The 24,966-nt window shown below is 35.1% G+C and overlaps 2 protein-coding genes across 3 annotated transcripts; one reads left to right on the forward strand and one right to left on the reverse strand.

Moving 5' to 3' along the window:
- Positions 1 to 3,039: 3,039 nt before the first annotated feature.
- LOC137748206 (zinc finger CCCH domain-containing protein 64) lies at positions 3,040 to 6,927 on the reverse strand. Of its 2 annotated transcripts, XM_068488318.1 has the most exons (11): positions 6,780 to 6,927; positions 6,421 to 6,697; positions 5,792 to 5,921; positions 5,524 to 5,643; positions 5,259 to 5,376; positions 4,604 to 5,049; positions 4,213 to 4,498; positions 4,045 to 4,138; positions 3,779 to 3,924; positions 3,544 to 3,683; positions 3,040 to 3,407 (listed from the first exon to the last, which is right to left on the reverse strand). In XM_068488318.1, the coding sequence occupies exons 1-10, from the start codon at positions 6,852 to 6,854 to the stop codon at positions 3,555 to 3,557; spliced, it is 1,821 nt and encodes a 606-aa protein (XP_068344419.1). In that variant the 5' UTR covers positions 6,855 to 6,927; the 3' UTR covers positions 3,040 to 3,407; positions 3,544 to 3,554. The 2 variants fall into 2 exon arrangements, with proteins under 2 accessions (XP_068344419.1, XP_068344417.1); XM_068488316.1 differs by having other exon boundaries at positions 3,040 to 3,683.
- Positions 6,928 to 13,862: 6,935 nt separating this feature from the next.
- Positions 13,863 to 15,003, forward strand: LOC137746473 (pathogen-associated molecular patterns-induced protein A70-like). Its single transcript, XM_068486491.1, has one exon. The coding sequence runs from the start codon at positions 13,951 to 13,953 to the stop codon at positions 14,872 to 14,874; it is 924 nt and encodes a 307-aa protein (XP_068342592.1). The 5' UTR covers positions 13,863 to 13,950; the 3' UTR covers positions 14,875 to 15,003.
- The last annotated feature ends 9,963 nt before the right edge of the window (positions 15,004 to 24,966 follow it).

Here is a 24,966-nt window from a genome sequence, read left to right on the forward strand (position 1 = left end):
GTCCATACTGTTAACGCTTGACAAAAAATTCTCATGGGGTCCATACTGTTAACCCTTGACTTTCAAAAACAAACTTGAAGACTTTTATGAAACGTTGTGTCTCTTCTTGAATGGCTGCTTCCATTACTTTGTTAAACAGGAGCGTCTATTGATAGGATATGCTAATCCATTCATACCTAATTTCCTTTTTTTGGGTTATTCATGGCTAATTAGTCCATTATAAACATTAAATATTAATCAAGGGAAGAAGAAAATTCTATTTGTGGACAACATACATCAGATGGGGAAAATATGGGTTACGAATTAATTACGTAAGTGTATTTACTATTTTGAATTGAGCATGAGTTCAAATTTCCTTCCATGCAAATTAGTTTAGAATCCCAGTTTATCAATAAAAATGCAACAAATGAAATCTTGGAAAATCATAAACATATAATTTGAGGGAATTGGTAGTGACCAATTTAAAAATTAGGTGTTGCATGCATGGATCACTTTCTAAAATTTAATCAATATGTGGTCAAATTTGGATTAGGATTTTTTTTTTTTTTTTAAAAAGATCAGTTGGTAGCTTCGTTACGACAATCCACCTTTTTAAGGGCCAAAGACTCAGAAAGACTTACAACGACATTTAAGCATTATCTAGCCACCATAACGTGATTCACACACGCCAAGAGTCAAACTCAAGACGTGCCATTGAAATACGGAATTAAAATTCGTCTCCAACATTGAACCACCACATAATAATTCAAATTTTAATTATTTCAACAATTAAACTTCATAGATTAATGAGTTCAATCAATTTCCCATGATTTTCTTGTGATGAAAATACAAAACAAAATGAGCCACAAAATTCAAATATTGCCAAAGTGGAGCCCTAATCTGCTGGCTTAGTCTATCCAAACCTCGTGGTGGTTAATGGGTTCCCCACTGATCATGCAACTTTGTTGACTAGTTTGTTGATGATGCGACATTTCTAGAGAACAGCACCTAACGAGCCGACACACAACCAGTATCATTCATACTTCGATTTTATTTAATAGAGTAACAATTTCAATAGAAACGAAATTTTAACTACGCATCCATCAAATTTATTCCATGTGCAACTCACCGCCGCTCGATTTTTTTTTCTTTAATTTATCATTATTAAGGGTACGAGATAACTCGAAATTATTACAATAATATAAACGAATTGAGAGTTTAGAACATAAAACGCATTGATAGAAATCCAACACTTATCTATTAGAACGTTGAACCACATGCATGTTCTTGCTCAATTATTGATTAATAAACCCGTCATAAAATAAACCAATGAGAATAAAAAGGATCAAGGCAAGCACATATTGCCTAACTAGTGGACGCACAAATTCTCTTTTTTCTCCCTACTTGGAACTTGTTCAGGCATCATGAACTTGTTCAGTTGTTCTTTGGCATCGACTACATAAGTTAATATCCAAGGGTTTTCATGAAACAAATATTAGTCTTTTTCTTTCGAATTTTTATTTATTTATTTCTGAAATCGATTACCAATATTATCATCGAATTAATGAGAAAAACAAAAGATAGTGGCCTTGTGGGAGGTTAAGACAAGCCACGTAAACCCCCACCCCACACGATGGATGAGTAGTGGACCACTCGAAATCTATATCGGCATCCAAAAACTGTTCCAAACATGTTTCTACATCTTCTTTTTCACTTTGGTCCCTCCTATTCTTTTTACTATGGCTATATTTCAAGTCAGTCTCGCAATAGAAAGTAAAAATATTTGACAAAACGTGATTTATTGTGACATCTTCGTTGTTGGTAAATTTCTCGAAAGTATGAGCCCTGCATAATGATCGAAAGTCCAAAATTGGGTTTTCGTTATCCTAATGATTTCACTACTCAGAGAAACCTTGTGATCCAATAGTTTTCTTGTCTGTGACTCCATCTTTGTTCGAGTACTGGCCTGTCGTATTTTCTTCACGACCTATAAAGCAAAGGCAACGTGACTATTCTGCCACAAAGCTTCTTTATAACCATCCAATTAGCATTGAGATCTAGACCGTATCTCTGAGCACAAAGTTCACGCACCATGAGATTTAGACCGATTAAGAGAAAGAAAAATTTGAACCGTTCATATTTTTGGATTTTTGTAAAGTAAGCCAATTAGATGGACTAATGAAGACCGTAAGATTTAAATTAACTGGTCCGCATGCTCAGGACACGTGGATCACGATCCATTAAATTAGAGAGCTTGTAGGCCAAGCCTTTTCTTCCGACCATGACAAATCACTCTTGCATCACGTGTTGCGACAAGAACAAATAAGGTTGGTACTTGGGAATTGGGACTAAAGAAACTTCGGGCTATTTATTTACATACAACCCACATGACATCTCATAGGATAGGTTTTTTCTCGTCTCAATCCATTAATGTATTGTGATGCATAAGGTTTTTTACCACATGATATGAATTACTGGACGTAAACATAACGTTGTCATTAAACTCGTTGCATGCAAATTGCTCTTATTGACACGTGCATAATTGTCATCGTGACGTCTTGTCCCAAAAAATCATATGAAAAGAAACTCACAAACTCATGTATCATTACCACGGAATGTCAGCACCATACCAATATAATCATGTCATATAAGTTCTTTCTCGTTCCGTAGGGTTTCAACTATTTAGTTCAATATTGCTTTGTTTCTTTTGGAGGCTGCAACTTTGCTAAAGGCTGAAAAGACACATCATTCCCTATGAATATTCGTCGCCCACTCTAGTAGGCTCCTAACTAGTCCTAATAAATCCTATCAAACTTGAGTCCCACTCAACAAGCTCTTCAACGGCAAACAGAGATAGTTATAATTTCTCTGGACCCTGAGACTGCGACCCGTTGCCCCTTCTATCGTAAGCATAAAACTAATCATTGTACCAAGTACTAGACGCATATACTTTGTATTATTGATCACATTCCAACGGATGCGGGTCTGGGCTGTGTCCGCTTGCACCACTTAGTAGACAAACCGAAAAACACGAAAAAGAAAAGCCTCGTGGCTGCAAGGTGGTGTGCAATTATTGAGTTTCTATTGCCATAAAACTGAAAACAGCTAATTAAAGCATGTGATTTCACATTTACGGCGCCTAATGCGGTGAAGATAGCAGAAAATTACGATGCCGGATTCATAACAGCCAACGCAGATTCCGAATCCAAAAATACAAAAAACAGATAAACAAAAATCGGCATCAATCAGCAGTTGAGTTTAACTTACTGGACTAGGTCTCATCTTTGAAGGCCACCTCTTGATCTCACTTGTTGCAGAGAGAATGAGCCACTGACAAGTTGTTCGGTTTAGGAAGCATTAGAGAACATCTGCGGTTAGTTGTTGTCCAAAGTCGTAGCTATCCACCTTAAAGTGATGGAAAAAATGACCTATACGGAGCAACATTGGATTTGGTTCTCAGAGAAGTGCAAGAATTTGGAGGGACCTTAACCGTAAACAGAGAAGTGCAAAAGTAGGTTTGATATCACATCATGTCACAAGTTTATGACTCTCAGTGTTTACTACCCTCTGAGAAATTACTTATTTGGATCGAATTCTCCAAATCCACTCTTGAAATCTTCCACCATCTTGGTTTCCTCTTCTTTGCTATCTGTACAGTTCTTCCAATCATCCCTGTCGGCCTTCTTCAACAAACCCGCCATAACCTGCAAATTATATCATTTGTCATTGGAGTTCAACCTTCTGAACGTCAGGAAACAAATTGGCAGATTATAAACAATCAGTTGAACTATGTCCTTACTTGGCGTCCAAATTGAGGTAAGAAGTTCTCATTCTCTTCAATCGAATGTGATAGGATTGAACCATCAGGGAGCTGAACATAGAAGAAACTAAAATTTCTGTCGAACTGTTCCCCTAACAATGTTCTCCCATCATAATTGTTACTGGCTGCAACGAAGAGAAGCATCAGTTAAAGATACAGTCGAAGGTAAGGAATATCAAAAGTTTCTCAAAACGTATACTTGAAAAGTTCCATGCCGATTGAGCACAATAAAAATGGGTTTTTACATTTCATGGTTGTGAACTTGAACCCCTGCCTTTCAGCAGCTAAGTTAAATATATTTTTAAGGGCAGCTGCTTTGGCTGAAGGAACAGGAACGACCTATACAAAAGAACGAGGGGTAAGTAATTCACCCAAAAAACTTCTCACATAAACATTTGCAACACATATCTTACCTGAAGATTAGCATGAGTCGTACGTTTCGAAGCCCATTCAAAGAAAACAACTTCCTTTCCTTGTTTGTTATAATACTTCTTCAGAGCATTCTGAAACTTATCGAGCTCAATATCACATTCTGAGGGTAGAGAAACGGTATTTGGTGAATGACCTATAGGGATTAGCAATACGTGATCTTCAACAAGCGGGCCTTTGGCAAGGGCACAATAGTAATGCTCCCCTATGCTGATAATGAGATGTGATTCTACTTTGGAGCTTGACAAACAAAACCAACACTCTGTTGACCTGCATGTGAGATTGAACTTAGTGTTACAACCAAAAGACATAACATCTTGAATACGTCTGACTGGGCCTGCTCAATAAGCATAAAAGTGTCATTCAGAGAGCAACCTGTTTCTGTTAGCATTTCCAGATCCACGTCCCGGTTGAGAATTGCTGTCACCATCATCCTGTAAGCTGTGCTTAAATTTGCACTCTGGACCCCTTTCACATTTACCTTTGTTCATAAAATCGAAACAAACACCTCTCAACGATTGTTCTCTTGCATCTATGTCATGTTGAAAGTTGCAACTTTCCCCTCGAGGACAAGATCCAGACGATACAAACTTAAAACACAGCCTATTACCATCTCCATGTTTCTGCCTTTTTTGTGGGACATCGTATCTCCAGTACTGAGAATCAGAAATACTATCGCTAGACCTCTTTCCAGCTTCTATTGAATGAGCTGTTTTCTCCTCATATGTGTATGGAGATAAGGTAGTCGTTGTCGACTTCGCCCTAATCTCAATAGCAGACATTGTAGATGCTGGAGTAGGAGAAAGCGCATGAATGAATTTCTGAGGAACAACTACAAATGCAACAGGTTATTAATGACTAGAAGCTATATCTAAGGACAGAAAATGGAGATGTAACGATAAGAAACTCAAGAACTTTATCCATAAAAAGGGGCAGCAGGCGTATGAATTCATCCCAAGACCAAATAATAAGGGAAACAAAGATGTTCGACTTGATGAATATAACTTGAAACTATGTTGAGATAACGAACCTGCTTATCTTTGTTTCCTACTGGAGCAAGACCCAAGAAGCGTGTGACATGCACAGCATCAACATTAGAGTAAGGTTCACGTGCATAGAACACGCCTTTTGTGCCTGCAATATGATAGCTACCACAGAGGACGAACTTTGATCAGAATCATAGAGATGTTGCTACTATCCATTGCAAAAGCTAAAATAATTCTGTTCACTACTATATGCAATTGACGAGAGTATTAAAAGTGACATGCCATGCAATAATCTCCAAAATTTCGTACCGTGGCTTGATCTCGGCTACTAACTCTGCCACAATATTGTCAGTGCCAAAAGGCTCGGAAACTCCAGGGGGAGCATCAGATATATTTGCTCTATTAGTGATCCCGCTTGGCCATTTATTAGTAACAATAAGTTAAGGAAATCACACAAAAGTCCAAAAACTGAAAACATGCAGCAAACTAAAGCATGTAACGGATACTAATTGAGCTTCTTATTCATTCTACAAGATAAAAAATAAGAAATTGATAAATTTATAGCACACAAGGATATGTTAGGAACAAGTCAATAATTCCAGGCTCCTCAGCAATCGCTCGCAATACATCAACATCGTCCTGATTATACGTCCCAAACTGTTGGCTATCCGAAGATTGCTGACCAGATAAATATGCCACAGATAACCCTGAACAATGTGAGCACCAAAATCAGCTATAAACATAAATGAACAGATATCAACTATCAGTCTATCAGCAAATATCCTAAAATATACAAACGCAAACTATCGTAAAGCTATTACATTTACAAAAATTTACACATTCCTCATTTTTACCACACTCAATGACTGCAACCCCTTATGTGAGCATTAATCACTTGCCTTTGATCAGAATTAAGCGTGATTCGAGTAATCCTAATCAAGCCGAGCAACTAATCCGAATTTACGAAAAATATAGCAAAGATTACCTAAGAACATAAAAGGTGCACTAAGCTTAATGCAATTGATTAGCAAAAATAAAGTAAACTACTGAATTCTATATAAGCGCAATTTTAAACCAAAATTTTAAACTCCTTTTTTTCCCAGTAACCAAACAGAACGGCAAAGTTCCGTCCCTTGGTTTTCCCAGTAACCAACAAAAACTTAAGCGAGAAAAATAAGCCGGAATTTAAAGCACATTGGACTATACCGTGGAGCGTGAACTTGCCACTGCCTTTCAACCAGTAGAGGTTGTTGCAAATCTTCAAGCCGTCCAATTTGAAGCCTTGGTTGCCGGCGTCTCTCGTCGCAGCTAGGAGGACCTTGGCGGCGCCGACGCCGTAGTCGCCGATGAAGTAAGTTGGGAGTGGAATTTGAGCCCGGCCTTCGATGTAATCGTTGAACTCGTCGAGCTGCTCCGCCGAGTCGGGGAAGAACTGGCCCACGCAGAGCAGCACGTCGAATGGACCCGCCGCCGATTTGTTGACCTAGAACGAGTTAACCCGGTAAAATTAGAAATTGCAAATTAGTGAAGCTACAGAAAAGAGATGTAGAGAGAGAGAGAGATACCGAAACGACGCGTTTGATGAGCTGCTTTAGGTTGCCGGAAATGTCGCCGGAGAGCAGAATTTTGGGGGGAGCCATGAGTGATAGTGATGACTCAGAGAGGCGGGGGTTGGGAGGTTGACGACGAAAATGGGCGCGCTTAAGCTTCTAGTATTTTGGGCTTTCCTTTTTTTTGGGCTTTGAGGCTCAGTGGCAGAGTGGCCCAATTTTCAGTTCTGCCTCTCTAAACAAAAATAAATAAATTAAAGGAATGAAATACTATTCACAAACCCTCTTTTTTCGTGGTTACACCTTGTTAATTTTTGTCTAGTAATCTTCTTTAATTCATTCGATTCAATAGTCAAAATTTGAGAAGAATGCGTGAGAAGTAAAAATAGATGTGTGGATAACACCACCCTAAAGACATCCTCTATACTATACTATATTTCTATGTATTTCTTTTGTACCAAATTATATAATATCTCATCGGAAAAATTTGACACGGCTATTGTTCGGCCAGCCCTTGCCATAGGTTCGTCCTTAATGCTATGTTCGGGTGAGGGTTTTGCAAGTCTTGGGATTGGAAGCCACACTATCCATCTATGCGCTTATATGCTTTTGTAATGCTTAGATGATGCATTTCCTAATCCCCACATCTAACATTTTGTAATTATTTTCTTTATAATTTGGCATTTAAACCCACGATCGACTTGCAAAACCCCAATCCAAACATAGCCTATATATGCATGTTCAAGTTAGGAGGATTCATGACAAAGATCAAAATAGCTAGTAAGTCTAACTGCGCGCGCACACACACACACATACATACTAGCCTTTCTGCACGCGCCTTGCGAGTGCAAAATGTCTTTTTTACATCATGACGCGCTATGCGCGACATACAGATTATATTAATCGCAAGCGTTGCGTGCCCCTAGAAATCTTTTAAATATACGACGTTTATTTGTAATCTTGCTCTAAGTCCCTCTATCTTTTACTTTAGATTAATCCATAATGTTTAATTTCTTTGCCCATTTCTTCTTTTGTTAGACCTTGTATTTTTCACGGGCACTACACACCCTTGAAAATCTTTTGAATATACGATGTTTATTTGTAATCTTGCTCTAACTCATTTTTTTTTTTCTTTAGAATCCATAATGTGTAATTTGTCTACTGATTTCTTCTTTTGTTTTCTACTGGTAGCATGCTTTCTTGTTCTTTTTCCCCCGAGATAATATTGTACATGTAAAAGCATAATTAAAATCATTGAAAAAATGATAGAACTGGTCTGCCTATTAAAACTAAGAATGATACAAACCTAATCAAAGTGTCTAAAGAAAAGAAAAAATCACACCAATTGAACACAAAAAATAAAACACATCAACCATCGAAGATGCAAACCTAATCAAAGTGTGTAAATCCCCGAGATGCTTTGGTGCATTCCATATCAAAGTGTGTAAACCCAGGTTGTATTAGTTTGTATCACAAATATAAACCCTTCTTATAACTGGATGATCCCACGCTCACTCAAACCATGTATGATATCTTCAATTGCCAATACGGTACCGAAAACGCAATGGCTAAAATGATCGAAACTATCCTTCCCATTGAAAGTATAGACGATCTGCTAGCAACCTAAAATCCCAACAACATGTCAATACAAAATTCAAACTTTCAAGCGATTTCATAAATGGACGTGGGAGTTTGAAAAATGAACGGAACTGCTATGTAGTTTGAACAAACGTGTTGGACGTGGTGGTTCTTTTCCCCACGTAATTATTTTCTGTTCTTTTTATTTTTAATTCTGTTTTGTTTCTAAATTTTTTTGTGACAGAAGTATTCCTGTATTTTGATTGCATAATTTTTAGCCAATTTTAGTTTTTTTTGTTTAAGGGGCATTTCGGTCCCTTTCTTCTTTTTTTTGTGAAACCTTGAGACACCAAAGTGTGCTTCTGACTTTCTAATATTAGAGATATATATATATATGTATGTATATTCCTCAACGGGTCCAAGGTGATTGTGCATGTGAGTTACTGATATATATATGTATTTATGTATGTATGTATTTATATTCCTCAACAGGATCCAAGGTGATTGTGCATGTGAGTTACTGATATATATATATATATATATGTATGTATGTATGTATATGTATGTATGTATGTATGTATATTCCTCAACAGGGTCCAAGGTGATTGTGCATGTGAGTTACTGAGTAGGCAAATAATATGATGAGCATCTTCTTTCACCCAATCCTTTGCATCAATGAACACTAATATGATAACTTAATAGGCTTCGAAGCTAGTCCGACGTCGCAATTATTTTGAACTTTGGCGGAACTTATGGTCGATATCAATTCACGCCTTGGTGCCTCTTTATCGTCTGTTTATTGTCCTATTAGTATAAAAAAAATATTTGAAATTGAAGATTCATAAAAACATGCATGTATCTCAAAATTAATTTTATAAGAATATATGGTCCTACATTTCTGATTTTTCATGGCTACGTGTCGGTCCCCAATCATGAATTACAAGGTGGTCCAGCCATTAATCGGAATAGGATCATTTATGGATCATTTTTGTAGGAATTCGGAGATCAATCAATCGTATCCGTTCATCGTATATCATGCATGTTAGAAATTATTTAAAATTTTTAATTTAAAATTAAATATAAATAATATATAATGAAAACTGACTATACGATAAACAGACACGATTGATTGATCTTCGAATCCCCATAAAAATAATCTGGAGATGATCCTTTTCCCCATTAATCCAGTCAGATAACTAATCACATATTGTTCTTGTGACATTACATCGACTCTTCAATTAGAGCACCTGCACTGCTGCCATGCTGATGTACTAGTGTGAAGAAATTGGGGTTTTTGTTATATGTATAGAGAACAATTTAATATTTTATATGCTTTTGCACTGGTCTATCCCTCACTGTTGTGTGACATTTTGTTCTCACATCATCAACTCTTAACACGTTTTTTCACGTGTGATTAATTTTTAAGTCTACACATAATACAATAAATTGTGTGATGTATGAGCACATGTAGTTTTTGGACTTTCACACGAGGAATAATTTGATCTCATAGTATAAAAAAAAAATTTAAAACTTTTACATAAAACCAATTAATAATTAGCAATATGAGGATAACCAAACATTTTATAAAGCTTTGCATTGGTCCTCACCGATGTAGGAACTTTTGTCCCCACATCATCAATTCTCGACGTAGTGTGAACGCGAAGAAACTAGAATATGAAACCTTTAAAATTATGTACTGTATGATCACATTGACAGCTGGTACAAGTCTTGGTCTTCTTTCTTATGTACATTTTAACCTAATCACGCTTATATCTGTTAAATCGGTCAATTATTATTGACTAATCATGATTAGTATGGCATGCTAATTTATATGTAAATTGACCAGCAATATCGCTTCTTTTTTGTTCTCTTTGTTTCTAGGCCTCTTTACTCGTAGTAATCGATTAAATATATATGATGGCCCCCATTTTTTTTCTTCTTATGTTTTATTGTTTGTTTAATTAAAAGTTTAAGTGGAACATGTTGGAATTTACATTTAATAATAATAATACTTAATTCAATGTTTGAATGAAAAGTTCTTAACCGTTGATTCAAGTTGGTGCCATCTTAATACAAAGTGGCACTACATTGTGTATGGACATCGTAGGTTTTACATAAATCCAAGTTAGAATAGACGTTAGATATGCATAAAGAGAGAGAGTTTTCCCTTTCTTATTTTCTTATTTTTTTTCTTTGTCAAATTCTGAGTCGTGTCTTGAGAATACGAAATATATAATGTTTTCCAAAGTCTAAAAATTGCAGTGTTTTGACTTCGAATTATAAATTGTTAAATCTTAGGAGATAGATGTCTGCCTAACTACAAGCACAAGAGTAGATGTGAAATTTTGTCTTTAGGACATTGCATATGTGCAAGTCTCAATCTTCAAGTTTATCAATCTATATTACTTTATTTCTAGTTGTCTATATTAAATTTGTACACAATTAATGTTGTAATTGCGTTATAATTATTATCATCGATATTTTTTTATTATTCTCATTCCAACAGAACTAACAAAGAAAGCATTTGATTATTATATCTCTACTAATTAATGAAACCCTCTTTGTCAACCAAAAGAGAATGAAAAGACAAATTAGTCTTCTATCACACAAAAAAATGATGGGCAACAATGTAATTTCACAAATCCAAAATTTACTGTTTTTTAATGAAACCTCACCTACAGGTGATATTAAAATATCTCCAATATTAAAAAAAAAAAAACTAAAAACAAAAACCTCCCACTGCCCCTACGTTCTCTCTCTCTCTCTCCCCCCCCTCTCCTTCTCATTTTCTAAAAAAAAACATGTTTATACACACAAGGTGTGTAGGCAAATGTTTGTACTTAAAGAATACAGGGTGAAAATTATCACGATAGAGCCAATTTAGGGTTTCTGAGTAGAGAGATATAACGGGTACATATATAACACAACTCTTAAACATATGTTTTACGCAAACTGTTTAAAGTGAACGGAACATCACTATTATATTGAACGAAATAGTTATTGATTTGGGAAGTGTTATTAGCACTCATAAAATCTCATTATACACTCCTCACAAGTGTATTTTTCTTTTTAATTATAGAAAGTTTGGAGTGCAAAATGAAATTTTTGGAGTGCCAATAACAATTCACATTGGTTTAATTAATAATATCTCTTTTTCTAGTGTTGAAAGAGTTTTCTAAGTTCAAATCACTACCTTATTGACTACCAAAAAAAATCACATAACAATGTTGGTGCAAAGGATATGGGAGCTGCGTAAAGTATAAAACAACATACACGACATTGTTTTAAAAATCTCCGTCTATCACCGTCTAGAATCTACCTAGCACTGTCTTGGCTTCGTCTAGGCGTTAGGCGGCTGGCCAATGCCCTGATTAATCCTTAGACACTTGAAAATTAAGAAAGCGAGTCTAGACCTACCTAAGCACCCGCCTAACTCACCTAAACCCGTCTAAATGTTAGACTCAGCTCGCCGTGCTATTAGTGCATAATGTTTTTTAAAACTTGGATTAAACATTAACAAAAGAAAGAAGAAGAAAACAAATCTTAATTAAATTTTTACAGCGGCTAATACCATTTTACCTGTGCTGCGCTGGCAAACAGTTGTCTTTTGTCACTTTGCTATCACCCATCTGTGATAAACATTAATTGCATTTGCATGTCCACTACTCAAGTAAAACTTCAAGATGCTAGTCATGTTTTCGAACACATTGCAAAAGTCTTCGGCGCAATAGTCCATTGCATCTTGACACTGACCTTTTACAACAAGGCAATGTTTTCTGTTTAGAAAATGTTACGGAAACCATATTTTTAAATTGTATATCCTAATTTATATGAAATGACAGTTACTAGTTGAATTATTTTTTTAATAATTTAAAGAAGAAATACAATTTTCAATCATCTGGTCTATAAAATATGATATAAACAGATAATCTCTATAACATCATTCTGTCTGTTTCAGTGTAAAAGGCCATGTTAATTTGATGATAAGTCAAAGTTAGGGTTGATGGAGGGGCTTCTTTGTTGATTTATATGTGATAGTTAGAACAAAAAAAATTATCAACAACTATTGTTCATGAGATTGAAATTCTTAATTTCGTAACAAATTTTGTCTCAAAATATGTACATGTTTGGAATTTCACCTTACGAAAGGCTTAGCAACTTTGTCAATTAAATTGTTTAAATAAGTGAACAGCAACAAAGCTTGTATAATATATACATATTATACAAAAAATGAATGTTTTGTGTACTTATCAACTCTTATATACTTCATAAATAATAATAATAATAATAATAATAATAAAATAAATCTTATATACATTAACCTAAGCTTCATCACATATCAAGTTTTTAAATATAAATAAAATGATCATGCTGACATGCTACAATGGAATCACCCTTTTTTCTTTCTTGAAGTATCACTTATGAATCACGATCCTCTCCAATAAAATGAAAACTCGATAACGCCAGACGATAATATGTAAATGTAAGTTTCTACTTAAAATTCATAATACAATACGTGAAAATTCACAATCAGAGTCGATCCAATTTTCTTATTTATTTTTTATATTTTTAAGTTGTCTAATTTCTTACATTTTTTATATTATTAATCAGTAAGCATGTCGTAAATGGATATTTTGATTAAATCTCTCTTTCAAGATTATGTTAGATGATAGGTGGAGTTAACCTTAAGGGTAAGTAACCACAAAATTTATTGGGGGTGTACATCCACACACTTTCTTAATTTTCGGCAATCAGATTGAATGAATTGATAACGATTAAATTCCATAAAGTAACAAGAAGTGTAAAAAGTAAATTGGGATGTGTGGATAGCACACCCCAATTTATTCCACTTAATAAGGGCTTATATGGAAGTGATTTTAAAATTGCTGAAAATCCTTTTCGTGAAAATGTTTTAGAATAAATTCGTAGTAAAAATACAAATGAATTCTGAAAAAAACATTTGAAGTACTTCATAAAAAAAAGTACAAAACTAATGTTTCATACTCCTGCGCTTCAAGTGTTTTTGAAATTGAAAATCATTTCTCTAAAATTACTTTTAATTAATTTAAAAGTACTTTTAAACTAATAGTAAAACTTAAGATTTTTATTTTTTATTAAATCATTCCCAGACTAGTTAAAGGTCGTGCATCCATCAAATCAACGGGACGTCTGAAAGGACTTTGATTGTTTGCGCTCCCTATCTCATCCTCTTTTCGTTATTTTCTATTTCTGTGATCACAGCTAAGCTACGTTAATATTTTATATTGATTTAATGAGAATATAAAATGTTGACGTAGCTTAACCGTGACCATAAAAATAGAAAGGGATGAGAAGAGTATGGGATGAGAAGGGCAAACAATGCAGGTCCCATCTGAAAACAATAATAAAAACTTGCAACGTGTTAAACCTCTGTCCTTTTTTATAACGTCACCTCTCTCCTTTTTTATGACGTCATCTCTCACCATTTTTATATATCCTTCTATTTCATCCTACTCACCAAAACCCTACGGTTCTCCATTTTCATCTGCCATACAACAACAAAAACAACTTCTCTCTCTCTCTCTCTCTAGAAGCTCACAGGAGTGAGAAGCAGCTGAGAAACTGCAACATGGCGGACCCATCGTCGTCTTTGGCCATGTGGGCATGGATGCTCAGCTGGTTCACGCCCTCCTCGCTCTTCCTCCTCCTCAACCTCATGATCGGCATCATAGTCCTCAGCTCCCACTACGGGACCCACAAAAAACCTGAGCACCAACAACTGCAGCAGCAAGAAGAGCAACCCGGCCTGTTCAGCTCGCCTCGACTCGAACGAACCCCCTCACTCTTGGACCGGGTCCGTTCGATAAACTTATCCCACTACAAATTCGAGCAACCGAATCCGGAAACCCATTACACGCCGCCACAGCATGCAGATTTAGATAATTCGACCGGATCAAACCGGACTCCCTCACCGCAACTCGAACGAACTCCCTCGCTATTGGACCGGTTTCGATCCATCAACTTTTCCCACTACAAATTTGAACAATCCACCAGCCCAGAAGTCCAATCCGGCGAATCAGCAGCACAACTTCCTGGTTCGAGTCAGACAGACAGCAATAATCCGGTCGGGTTAGCTAGGACACCCTCGCTCTTGGAGCGGCTCAAGTCGATGGATTTCCCATTCTACCGGCCCGAACATGCCGACCCAGAGAATAAAATTCATGAACCGGAAGAGTCCGAACATGAGGCCCGCGATCGGAGTTTTAGTGAAGAAAACTTGGTTCATCGGAATAAGTCGAACTCGGGTAATGGGGCTCGGGTAAACCAGCGTGAGAAGATAAAAAAGTCGACCAGCGAGAACTCGCTGCTCCGAGGAGGAGTTGAAGGAAACAACAAAGAAACGGACATTAGGCCGGCGATGCCGAGGGTGAAGAAAACGAAATCGTTTGGAGGACACGAAACGGTTGATGCGAAAGCTAACGATTTCATAAACAAGTTTAAGCAGCAGCTGAGACTGCAGAGGCTCGAATCAATTAAAAAAAGTAGCCAATAATAAGGTTGTGTTTTTCCTTTTTAGAAATAATAATAATAATTTATAGGTTTATTTTCTTGCCTGTGAGACTGTGAGTTTGAAAATGTAATGGTATTTATTCAGTTTTGTGGATTATTTTGGTCATGAAAATTAAGGATAATGCTTGTGACCCTTCATTATTTGTGATTAATGAATTTTTATCGTTCAAACATTATAATTAGAACCGTTCATAATATTTATCATTATTTAAAGATTATATTTGCAAAAAAATTATTCAATTTCGAGATTGTTTATTTTTTCATACGTATTAAACTAATTAACAGTTTGGTGACAAGTAGCATCATATGATGAACCATCTATTTGTTTTATGCATATGAATGACTAAATAATCTTTAGATTGAATGACTTTTTCGCAGATATAATCTTTAGATGATGATAAAGATAATAAACGATTTCAATTATGATGTCTGGATGATAAGGATATGTTAATCATAAGTAGAGGGACAAATAATTTCCATATTAATTCTCCTGATATTAATTATGATGATCCGTCAATGGCTTAAGTTGGTATGATGTGTTGAGAGTTGTCCCACATTGGTGAGGGACAATGTTTGCTATGTGCTTATATGATCTTGGGCTACTCCCCATATTGCCAATTGGTTTTATGGTGGAACCCGAATTTCATCATGGTATCAAAGCGGGTTGTTCTCGTGTGAAGCCAAACGGCCACACGCGATCCACGTCATCCAGTTGTTGTCCACATGTAGACTTGAAAATCTGCCACACGTGCGTAGGCGTGTTGAGAGTTGTTCCACATTGGTGAGGGACAGGGTTTGCTATGTACTTATACGGTATTGAGCTACTCCCCATATTGTCAATTGGTTTTATGGTGGAATCCCAATTTCATCATGATGAGTATTAATTTTATGAATGTATACATATATATAACTGTACATATATTTAAGTTGGTATACATTTGTGCTTCTGAATTATGATACAAGATAGCAATAAGGATGGATTATGGATTATAATCGATGATGAAGGAATAACGTCCAAGGAAGAAGTGGAACCCCAATTTCATCATGATGAGTATTAATTTTATGAATGTATACATATATATAACTGTAAATTTATTTAAGTTGGTATACATTTGTTCTTCTGAATTATGATACAAGACAGCAATAAGGATGGATTATGGATTATAATCGATGATGAAGGAATAATTTCCAAGGAAGAAGTCGTCGCAAGAATCTCAGTAATCTGATATGCATGAAAATATTTATTTGTTTGAAAAAAGAAAGATATATTTTATATGTTGTTTAATATTTATATTTCTTCTTGAAAAAAAAAAGCTTTCTTTTTTCGGTGTTCAAATTGCCACAAATTCGTCAACCGAATTAATTAATTATTACTCTTTACTAAAATAAATTATCGTTTTAGGGAGGTTATTATTGTATCAATGAATGAATAATTTATTAATTATTACTCTTTACTAAAATAAATTATCGTTTTAGGGAGGTTATTATTGTATCAATGAATGATTAATTTATTAATATATTGTTAAATAAATATTATTACATTTAACAAGAATTTTTGTTTGTTCATTTATTACTGTTATTATTTTTTAGCAAAGATACATGTATCTTATAACGCAACAAGTATATGTATATGACTTCAAACTTCTAAGAACTAGAAGATCAAATATTTTCAAAACTTAATGCCCTTGAAGACAAATATACTTTAGAAGCATATTTTGAGAAATAGTTGAATTGAGAAAATAGAAGTTGTTTGAAAAAAGAAAAGAAAATAGAAGTTGTTAAAAAAAAAATCTAAATATGTATTATGAATATTTATGTGTTAAGCTCTTTTATGTACTATGAATATCTATGTGTTATTTCTTTTTTGTATTCACCATTATGTATTTTTTTTGTATTATGATGGAACCTGAAGCCAGTGAGCTCCCAAAAGACCTTGTGTTAGGTAGAGATGAGAATATACATATAAGGCTTACATGATCCACTTCCCTGGGCGATGCGGGATGTTACAATCCACCCCCCCTTTAGGGGCCCGACATCCTCGTCCGCACACTTTTGGTTAGGGATTGGCTCTAATACCAAATTATCACATCTCACCCCGGGCCCCCACCACATCCCGAGCTCGACTCCATCATAGCACGATATTGTCTGCTTTGGGCCCCAACCACGTCCTCACGATTTTGTTTATGGGAACTCATGAGCAACTTCCCAGTGGGTCACCCATCATGGGATTGCACTCGCACGAACTCGCTTAACTTCGGAGTTCCGATGGAACCTAAAGCCAGTAAGCTCTCAAAAAACCTCATGCTAGGTAGAGATGAGAATATACATATAAGGTTTACAAAATCTACTCCCCTGAACGATGTGGGATGTTGAGTTTGAACTAAAATATTTATTATTTTTTCAAGATTATCAATTGGGTTTTTATTTCAAATGATATTTGAAATTGAGCCACTCCATCAAGATGATCCCTAAAATTGAAAATCTATCAATGTAGTCATTGAAATTGGGTGTCGCCAATCAATGTGGTTTTTCTATCATAATTTTGTAAAAAATTTTGTTATGTGCAGTTGTGGAACATATATGGATCTCACGAATTTAATTAAATATTATTATGTGAATTAAAAATATTTAAATTATAAAAAACGATTTATATTTTTTATAATTAAAAACTGAGGAAAAAAAAAAAAAGGAAGAATCACCGCCCAATCAATAAGAAAATGGAGAGCTTCAAAGGAGCTTCAACAAACCCAGTCGTCCTTCTATTTCAGGTCTCTCTCTCTTTCTCTCCTCTGCTTACTGTTTATGCTTTTTCTTCTTCTGGGTTTTTGGTTTGATGGCGTAAGAGAAATAGGTTGTGGGGAAAAAAACATAAAGTCTTGAAATTTATGGAAGTGTACAGATTTTCAGCAGTAAAAAATAACCCAGTTGGTCTGTTTTTTAATGCGGTATGAAAAACCAGGGGGGACGACAGTGACCGGAACCAAACACGTTTTGCAGATCTTGGAGAGCTTGAACAGTCTGCTACTACCTTCCCTCACGACAGCCGCAAGTTCGACGGTGGCACTCTAAAGATACCCAGAACTTCGTGGGAGAGTGGGAGGGGGCGGGGTGGGGGTTGTAGTGGGAGGGTGGGAAGGCAAGAAGATGATGAACAGTGTTCAATCATCTTCATCTTCATTTTATTTATTTTATTTTATTTTAGTTTTTAATTATAAAAAATAAAATTTGTTTTTTATTATTTAAATATTTTTATTCACAAAATAATATTTAATTAAATTGGTGAAAACCATTTATGTGTCATATCAGTACTTAACAAAATTTTTAACAAAATTGTAACGAAATGATCATATTGATTTGCAACAGCCATTTTCAAGGACTATATTAATTGATTTTTAATTTCATAGACTATTTTGATTGAGTGGGTCAATTTCATGGACCATTTGTGATAAAAAAAAAAAAACCTTATTAATTTATCAAACATTCATCTGTTGAATTTTGCTGTAGATTTTGATTGGTTGGACGTCCTTGATTTGAAACACTATTTTTCTTTTCGCTCCCTCTGATTGCTCTTCATTTTTAATTTCTTAGCAGGTTATTCAGATCTTCATACTTGATATATTAACGATTGTTTATCTCTATTAAATTATACTCTCGGATTTAGAGTTTTGGGTAACTTTGATGCGGGACACTCTTTTTCTTTTGTCTTGATTAAAATCCTCACAAGGTTTTATCGAAGCTTGAATAAAGCATCCTATTACAATACTCAGAGGTCTCGTTTGTTTGACCTCTTTAGCTAGGACTGGACTAGTTGAAACTAATAAAAAAATGTTTAGTATAGCAAGGAACTAAGTTAAATGGGATTAGCCCAGACTCGTATGGACTTTGGACCTCGCTAAGTCGCCTAAATTAGTCCTCCGCAAAAGCAAGGTATTGCTAAGAACCTCACTACGCTGCCTTCTCTCACTACGATGCCTCCTTCGCGTGAACTGGTGAGAGCCAGGTATTGTTCTTCATCAAAGCCACCGATCATTGAGTGAGCTTCATCCAGAACAAGTATCCCCTCTCCCTCTATCGAACTTAATTATTATTTTTTGTTGTTGTTTTATATTAGAATTACCATGATTATCTTGAAGTTCATCAATTTAAAAAGTAAAAGAAAAAAGAATTTGGAGTAGATCTAAATTTAATTATTTAGATCAGAATGTGAAATTTAGTTTTTATAATTAAATTTAAAAAATGAAATTTTAGTTCTAATCCGACACTGCAATGCTTCACAATTTTAGTACTGGTTAGTCTAAACTAAGCCAGTCTAGTTTAGTTCATGAAGCTAGTCCAATCTGAACTAGTCTGGTACAACAAATGCACTCAAAGTGAATAATAAGAGAAGAGACAAACAAAATTATACACTCCATAAAGCAATTCAAACAATTGGGTAAACCTTATTATTACTTTAAATTGAAATTTGTTCATGCAAGACATAGTTTGTCATTTATTTTTTGCGCGCAGCAAGGCATCAATACACAATGGCACAATGCCTAAATTGATTCGGTTATTTTTGGAGCAGCTCTCATAACATGAATCCACGAAGCCTTCCACATAGCGCGTATCTACAATTTCAAGCAATAAAATTTGCAAACAACTGCAAATAAAACTAACCAAAATACAAGAATTTAATGAGCTCGTTTAAAGTTAGTTGTGCTATTCCCCATGTAGTTAATTGGTAACTTCTTCAATCCCTACACTCATCTTCCTCAACAAAGAACTCATGGCAAATTTTAAAGCTGGTGCTGCCTGCAAATACCAAAGGAGAAAATGTAGAGTTTGTAAATGCGCAGCGTATGTTCGGCATTAGAAACATTTATAAGATTCTGGCTACAGTCGAGCCAGATCAAGGACAAGCATCAACTGAGACTAATACTCTTCAAGGGAATACATGGAGGGATAATCCTTTGGTTGGTTGCCTTGGTGTTACCGGATTATTCCCCCGAGAACAAATAGATTTCTATGAGAAAGAACTTGAGATTACAAATTGATATCTAGCAATTTACAGGGAATTAAAACAGATGCTCGATTCACAGAAAATACAACCAACACAAGTAGCACCGGTCGTCCCTAATCAAGTAAGTCAGATATTAATTTTTAATGATTCAGTCTCCTTATTTTTTTTTTACTGAATTATTGTTAATTGATCTATATTTTTGGAACCAACAACATATATATATATATATATATATGTATGTATGTAGACTAAAATAATTGATTTATTATTACTTATACTGTGAATTTAGTTCCCTCGGATCACGGTGTAGTAGACATCAAAATTTCAAAAGTTCGTCTTCCACATGGCTGAGATGAAAAAGTATGAAGAAGGGTACACTGAAACTTGCATGGGTGCATGAGGCAAAAGTTGAAGGCGTGTCTTCCAAACTCACCGTGCAGATGTACCCTTCTTCATACTTTTTTCACCTCAGTCATGTGTAAACACGAAACTTCCGAAATTTTGATGTCTGCACCATGACCCGAAGACCTAAATTTCACATCAATTATTTTAGTCTATATATATATATATATATATGTTGTTGGTCGAAAAATATAGATCAACTAACAATAATTCAATAAAAAAAAAAACAAGAAGACTGAATTAATAAAAATTAAAATCATATGCCCTACTTGATCAGGGACGACCGATGCTCCTTGTGTTGGTTGTATATTCTACGAATCAAGCTTCTGTTTTAATTCCCTGTAAATTGCTAGATATCAATTTGTAATCTCAAGTTCTTTCTCATAGAAATATATTTGTTCGAGGAGGAACAATTTGTAACACCAAGGCAACCAACCGAAGGATCATTCCTCCATGTATTCCCTGGAAAGAGTATAGTCTCAGCTGTCTTTAATCCGGCTCGACAGTAGCCAAAATCTTATAAATGTTGCTGATACCTAACATATGTGGGGTACGTGGACAACACAATTTTTTGCTTTGGTATTTGCAACAGCACCAGCTTTAAAATTTGTCATTAGTTCTTTGCTGAGGAAGATGACGGTAGGGAGTGAAGAAGTTGAAGTTCCATCATAAACTCAATTGGTAATATGGGGAATAACCCAATTATTCTGAGCACATGCAAAGTTTCTTTTCATCAATGTGAGATTTATTCTCAACAAGCTCCTTCACGTGTTATGTGTGACGAATTTTCAAGCCTAACACGTGGACAACACAACTCAAGTTATGTGGGGCACGTGTGGGGCCGTTGGGTTTCGGACAATTTGCTCTGATACTATGAAGAAATTGGGGTTCCACCATAAAATCAATTGGCAATATGAGGAATAACTTAACTACTTATAAGCACATGCAAGGTGAGAGTTGATGATAGATACATATGTATGTATATATGTATAGATAATACTAGGAAGACCTAAATTTGCAAATCACAAGATGTGTCACTAATAGAAAATAAGCACAATACTCAAAATTTAAGTGATAATTCAACCATCAACAACAACATCATTTGATTTACCTAATTTAGTTCCCTTAAAAATTTGATGTCTCTAGCATTACTCATGGATATAAAGTGTTTTTCGGTAATATGATTGAGGGTTTTAAAGCCAATTGTCATTTGGAAATGTGCCTTGTCTGTAAATGCATCCAAGGTTGTGTTGGAATTTGAAAATGTTTGGTGACTAGATATGACAACTCAAATCCTAGTGGATTAATTATGTCTCTCTTGGATTTCCCTTTGTTACAAAGCAATATATGTTTTGATTGCTTAACGGGAAAGCGGGATTTGAATTATGTCTCATTTTCAATTTTGAATAAAAAATATTAAATCAAAAGTTAGTTAGTACTGAACAATTCACTTTAGTTGACAAAAACGAAACATAATTTGAATCCCGCTATCCCGTTAATCAATAAAACGTATATTGCTTAGTAACTGAGGTAAAATCCAAAAGAGACATTATTAATCCATTTGGCCTTGAGATGTTAGAACTAGTACTCAAACATTTTTAAATTCCAACACAACCGTTACATGTATTTACAGAAGTCACATTTCCTAATTAACGACAATTGGCTTTGAAACCCTTATAAAATTATATTATCCAGCCTATTTACATATATACAAACATACATACATACCCATCTTCAACTCTCTAATTAACCCTAATTGCATTTGTTTTCCTAATACACAGCTAAACTTGGCATAAAAAACTGAAAAGAAACTTGTAATTTGAAATACACAGCTATATGGTATATAATTTGTCACTCCAAACAGTTAAATATGCTACTAAAATTGTTCTTTATATTATTGATTGAAAATTCTAGCACTATTAAGTACTGATTTGGTTATGCTGTGATTTAAAAAAAAAAAACAAGTATATATAAAAAAAAAACATGACCTTTTCAGTGTTTGGTAAACCTCCTAGAATCACCTTTTTCACAATCTGGGTGGAAAAAGCCGAAGTAGCAAATGCAAACTTTGTAAAACGGGGTCTTTTGCTGTGTTTGCGCTTCTGCGCAAACCTATTTTTCCAGGCACAAAGGCTTCGCTGTTGAAATTTCAACGTGACGTCCTGCTTACATTTAATTTTGGGTGGACACTTGTTCATCCGGTATTGAATGTAAGTAGGAATTCCTCCTGAAATGTTTAGCAGCGAAGTTAATTCCTTTTTCCAGAGACACGAGGTCTTGTGTATTCTTTCCGAATCCTTTAAGTAAGGATCTTAGAGATTTGTAAATCGTGTCCGTTCATCGTATATCGTGTGGTTAATTTTTATCAGGTATTGTTTGTATTTAATTTTAAATAAAAATATTTAAAATAATTTCTGATCGCGATGTACGAAAAAAAACTAATATGATTCACGGATTCCCAGAATTCTCACAAAGAGGATCCGGATTCCTTTAGTGTAACTTTCAAATACCAAAAAACAACCTTAAGCAATTTAATAATTTACATGTCATACCAGGATGGTTTTATCATCTTCCATCACCTCTCTGTTCACAGTGCCGCCGACTGATCAAACTCGAAATTCCTCTTCCTTTAATTCACCAATCTGATCAAACTCGAATAAGAAATTTCTTTTCCATTATAATTGTGGTCAGAAACTACAAATTAGCAGGAAAACTTACCACACAAATACTGAGCCAAAATTGATCATATTCACCTTCCCCCCTTGCCAGTTGTGAAATTGGTCAGTCCTAGGTGATATCGAAGTTCATCTTCAAGCAGCATAAGGGGTGTCGATCTTGTTGCCCAGCACAAGAAATGGAACAATTGCAGACTCCTTGCCTTTCTGTCCACACTGTCTGCCCGATCCGACGACCTCAATCTCATCAAGAAATCTTATCAACAACTTACCGACCTCTATTCGGGGAACTTTTTCAGAGAGTTTGAAGAACAGCCCACAAGGTGGTGATGAGAATGAGAGGGCTGAAACAGTGTATATAAAAGTTTACAAAACACGTTTACACTATTTTTTTTAATTATTAAAAACACTTTTATAAAATAAAAAAAAATTATCAACCACACAACTTTATTTTACAATTATTTATTCTCGCAATACATTATAAGTAATATTTTTTAAAACGCACAACGATACCATACTAGCCCTAAGTATGGTTAGTACTTGGAATCTGTTATGATTCTGCCAATCAATGATAATGCAATTGTTCATATGGATTAAATTCGATGTTATCTTATCTGGCATGCACTTTCTCTAAATGTCTGGTTGTACTAATCTTCCTAAAACTAAGAGCATATTCAACCTTTGGGTTAAAACTTACCATTTGTAACCTTGAAAATTTAGGTTTTAACCGAGAAACAGTTTTTCCGTTCCAACTCCTTTTGGGTTAAAACTTAAATATTTAGCCCCAAATTATTAAAGAATGAATTTAGATTTTTTTTAAAAGTAACTTTAAAAAAAAAAACGTAGATTATCATAATTTAATTTTATGAACATTTTAACTCAAAAATATTTAGACTCTGATAAATATTGAAAAATTACAAAAGTGATACCATGAAACTCAATAAAACATTATGAAAGAATATAAAACATACGATAGAGATGTATAAATAATTTTTTATTATTATTTTAGTTGTTAGATTTAAATTTGGACCGTTAAATTTTTTTTTATTGTTGAATTTGATCATATTAGATTTCAACCGTGAATTCAATAAATATATAAATTAAAAAAAAAAAAAAAAAGAAGTTTGAATGGGAGACCATTGGATCAACCAACGGTCTATTTAATCTAGGGCGTACATGACCATAAGAGCCATTTGGCTCTGCATCAAGGCCGACAAGCACCCTGGTGTCTAGGACCCTGCCTCTTTAATGCCGCCGCATGTTGAGGCGTGAGGCTCTTCTGGCGCTCCGTGCTGGACAAAAATTAGGCAGGTCCACGTACATTTGGGGGACTCTCCACTAACCCGGCCCACTTTTTTGGCCGATATTCGACCCAATTTTAGCTTCTTACCCATAACCCTAAATTATGTTCTCGTCTGAATACACCCCTCTAAAACTTATTTCAAGGATTAGAGTTGGTCTAAAAGATGTGTCTAAGACCTGGTTTGGTACTGAGGTGATTCTGAAAAAAGCTGCTATCAAAAAAAGCTGGGAGCTGTTTTTGTGTTTGGTAAACACTCAGCTTCAGCTTTTTTTCACAGTTTTGGATGAAAAAAAGCCAAAAACAAGAAGCTGCAAAACCCAGCTTTGAAAAACCGGCTTTTTTTCACATCTGTTTTACATAAAAGTTTACCAAACACTCTAATACTGTTTTTTTTTTTTCAAAAGCACTTTTACAAAAAAGTTTACCAAACACTTTGCTGCTTTATTTCACAGCTGCTTATTCTCACAGCACAGCAGAAGCAGCTTTTTTTCAAAGCACAGCAATACCAAACCAGCCCTAAGTTCAAATCCTGGTCTTGTTGCTAGAAAGAATAAAACCTCCAATATTCAAGTATTTGGGCCTTTCCGGCCCAAGAAATTTAGAACGCACATAACAGTATGGATCCCAAGCAACGATACGCACCGCAATTGGGCCAGCAGCGTCCGACACACGTAATCCAACAAAGCCATCCCTATA

The sequence above is a fragment of the Pyrus communis genome, chromosome 10, assembly GCF_963583255.1.
Source record: "Pyrus communis chromosome 10, drPyrComm1.1, whole genome shotgun sequence".
Taxonomy (NCBI): Eukaryota; Viridiplantae; Streptophyta; class Magnoliopsida; order Rosales; family Rosaceae; genus Pyrus; species Pyrus communis.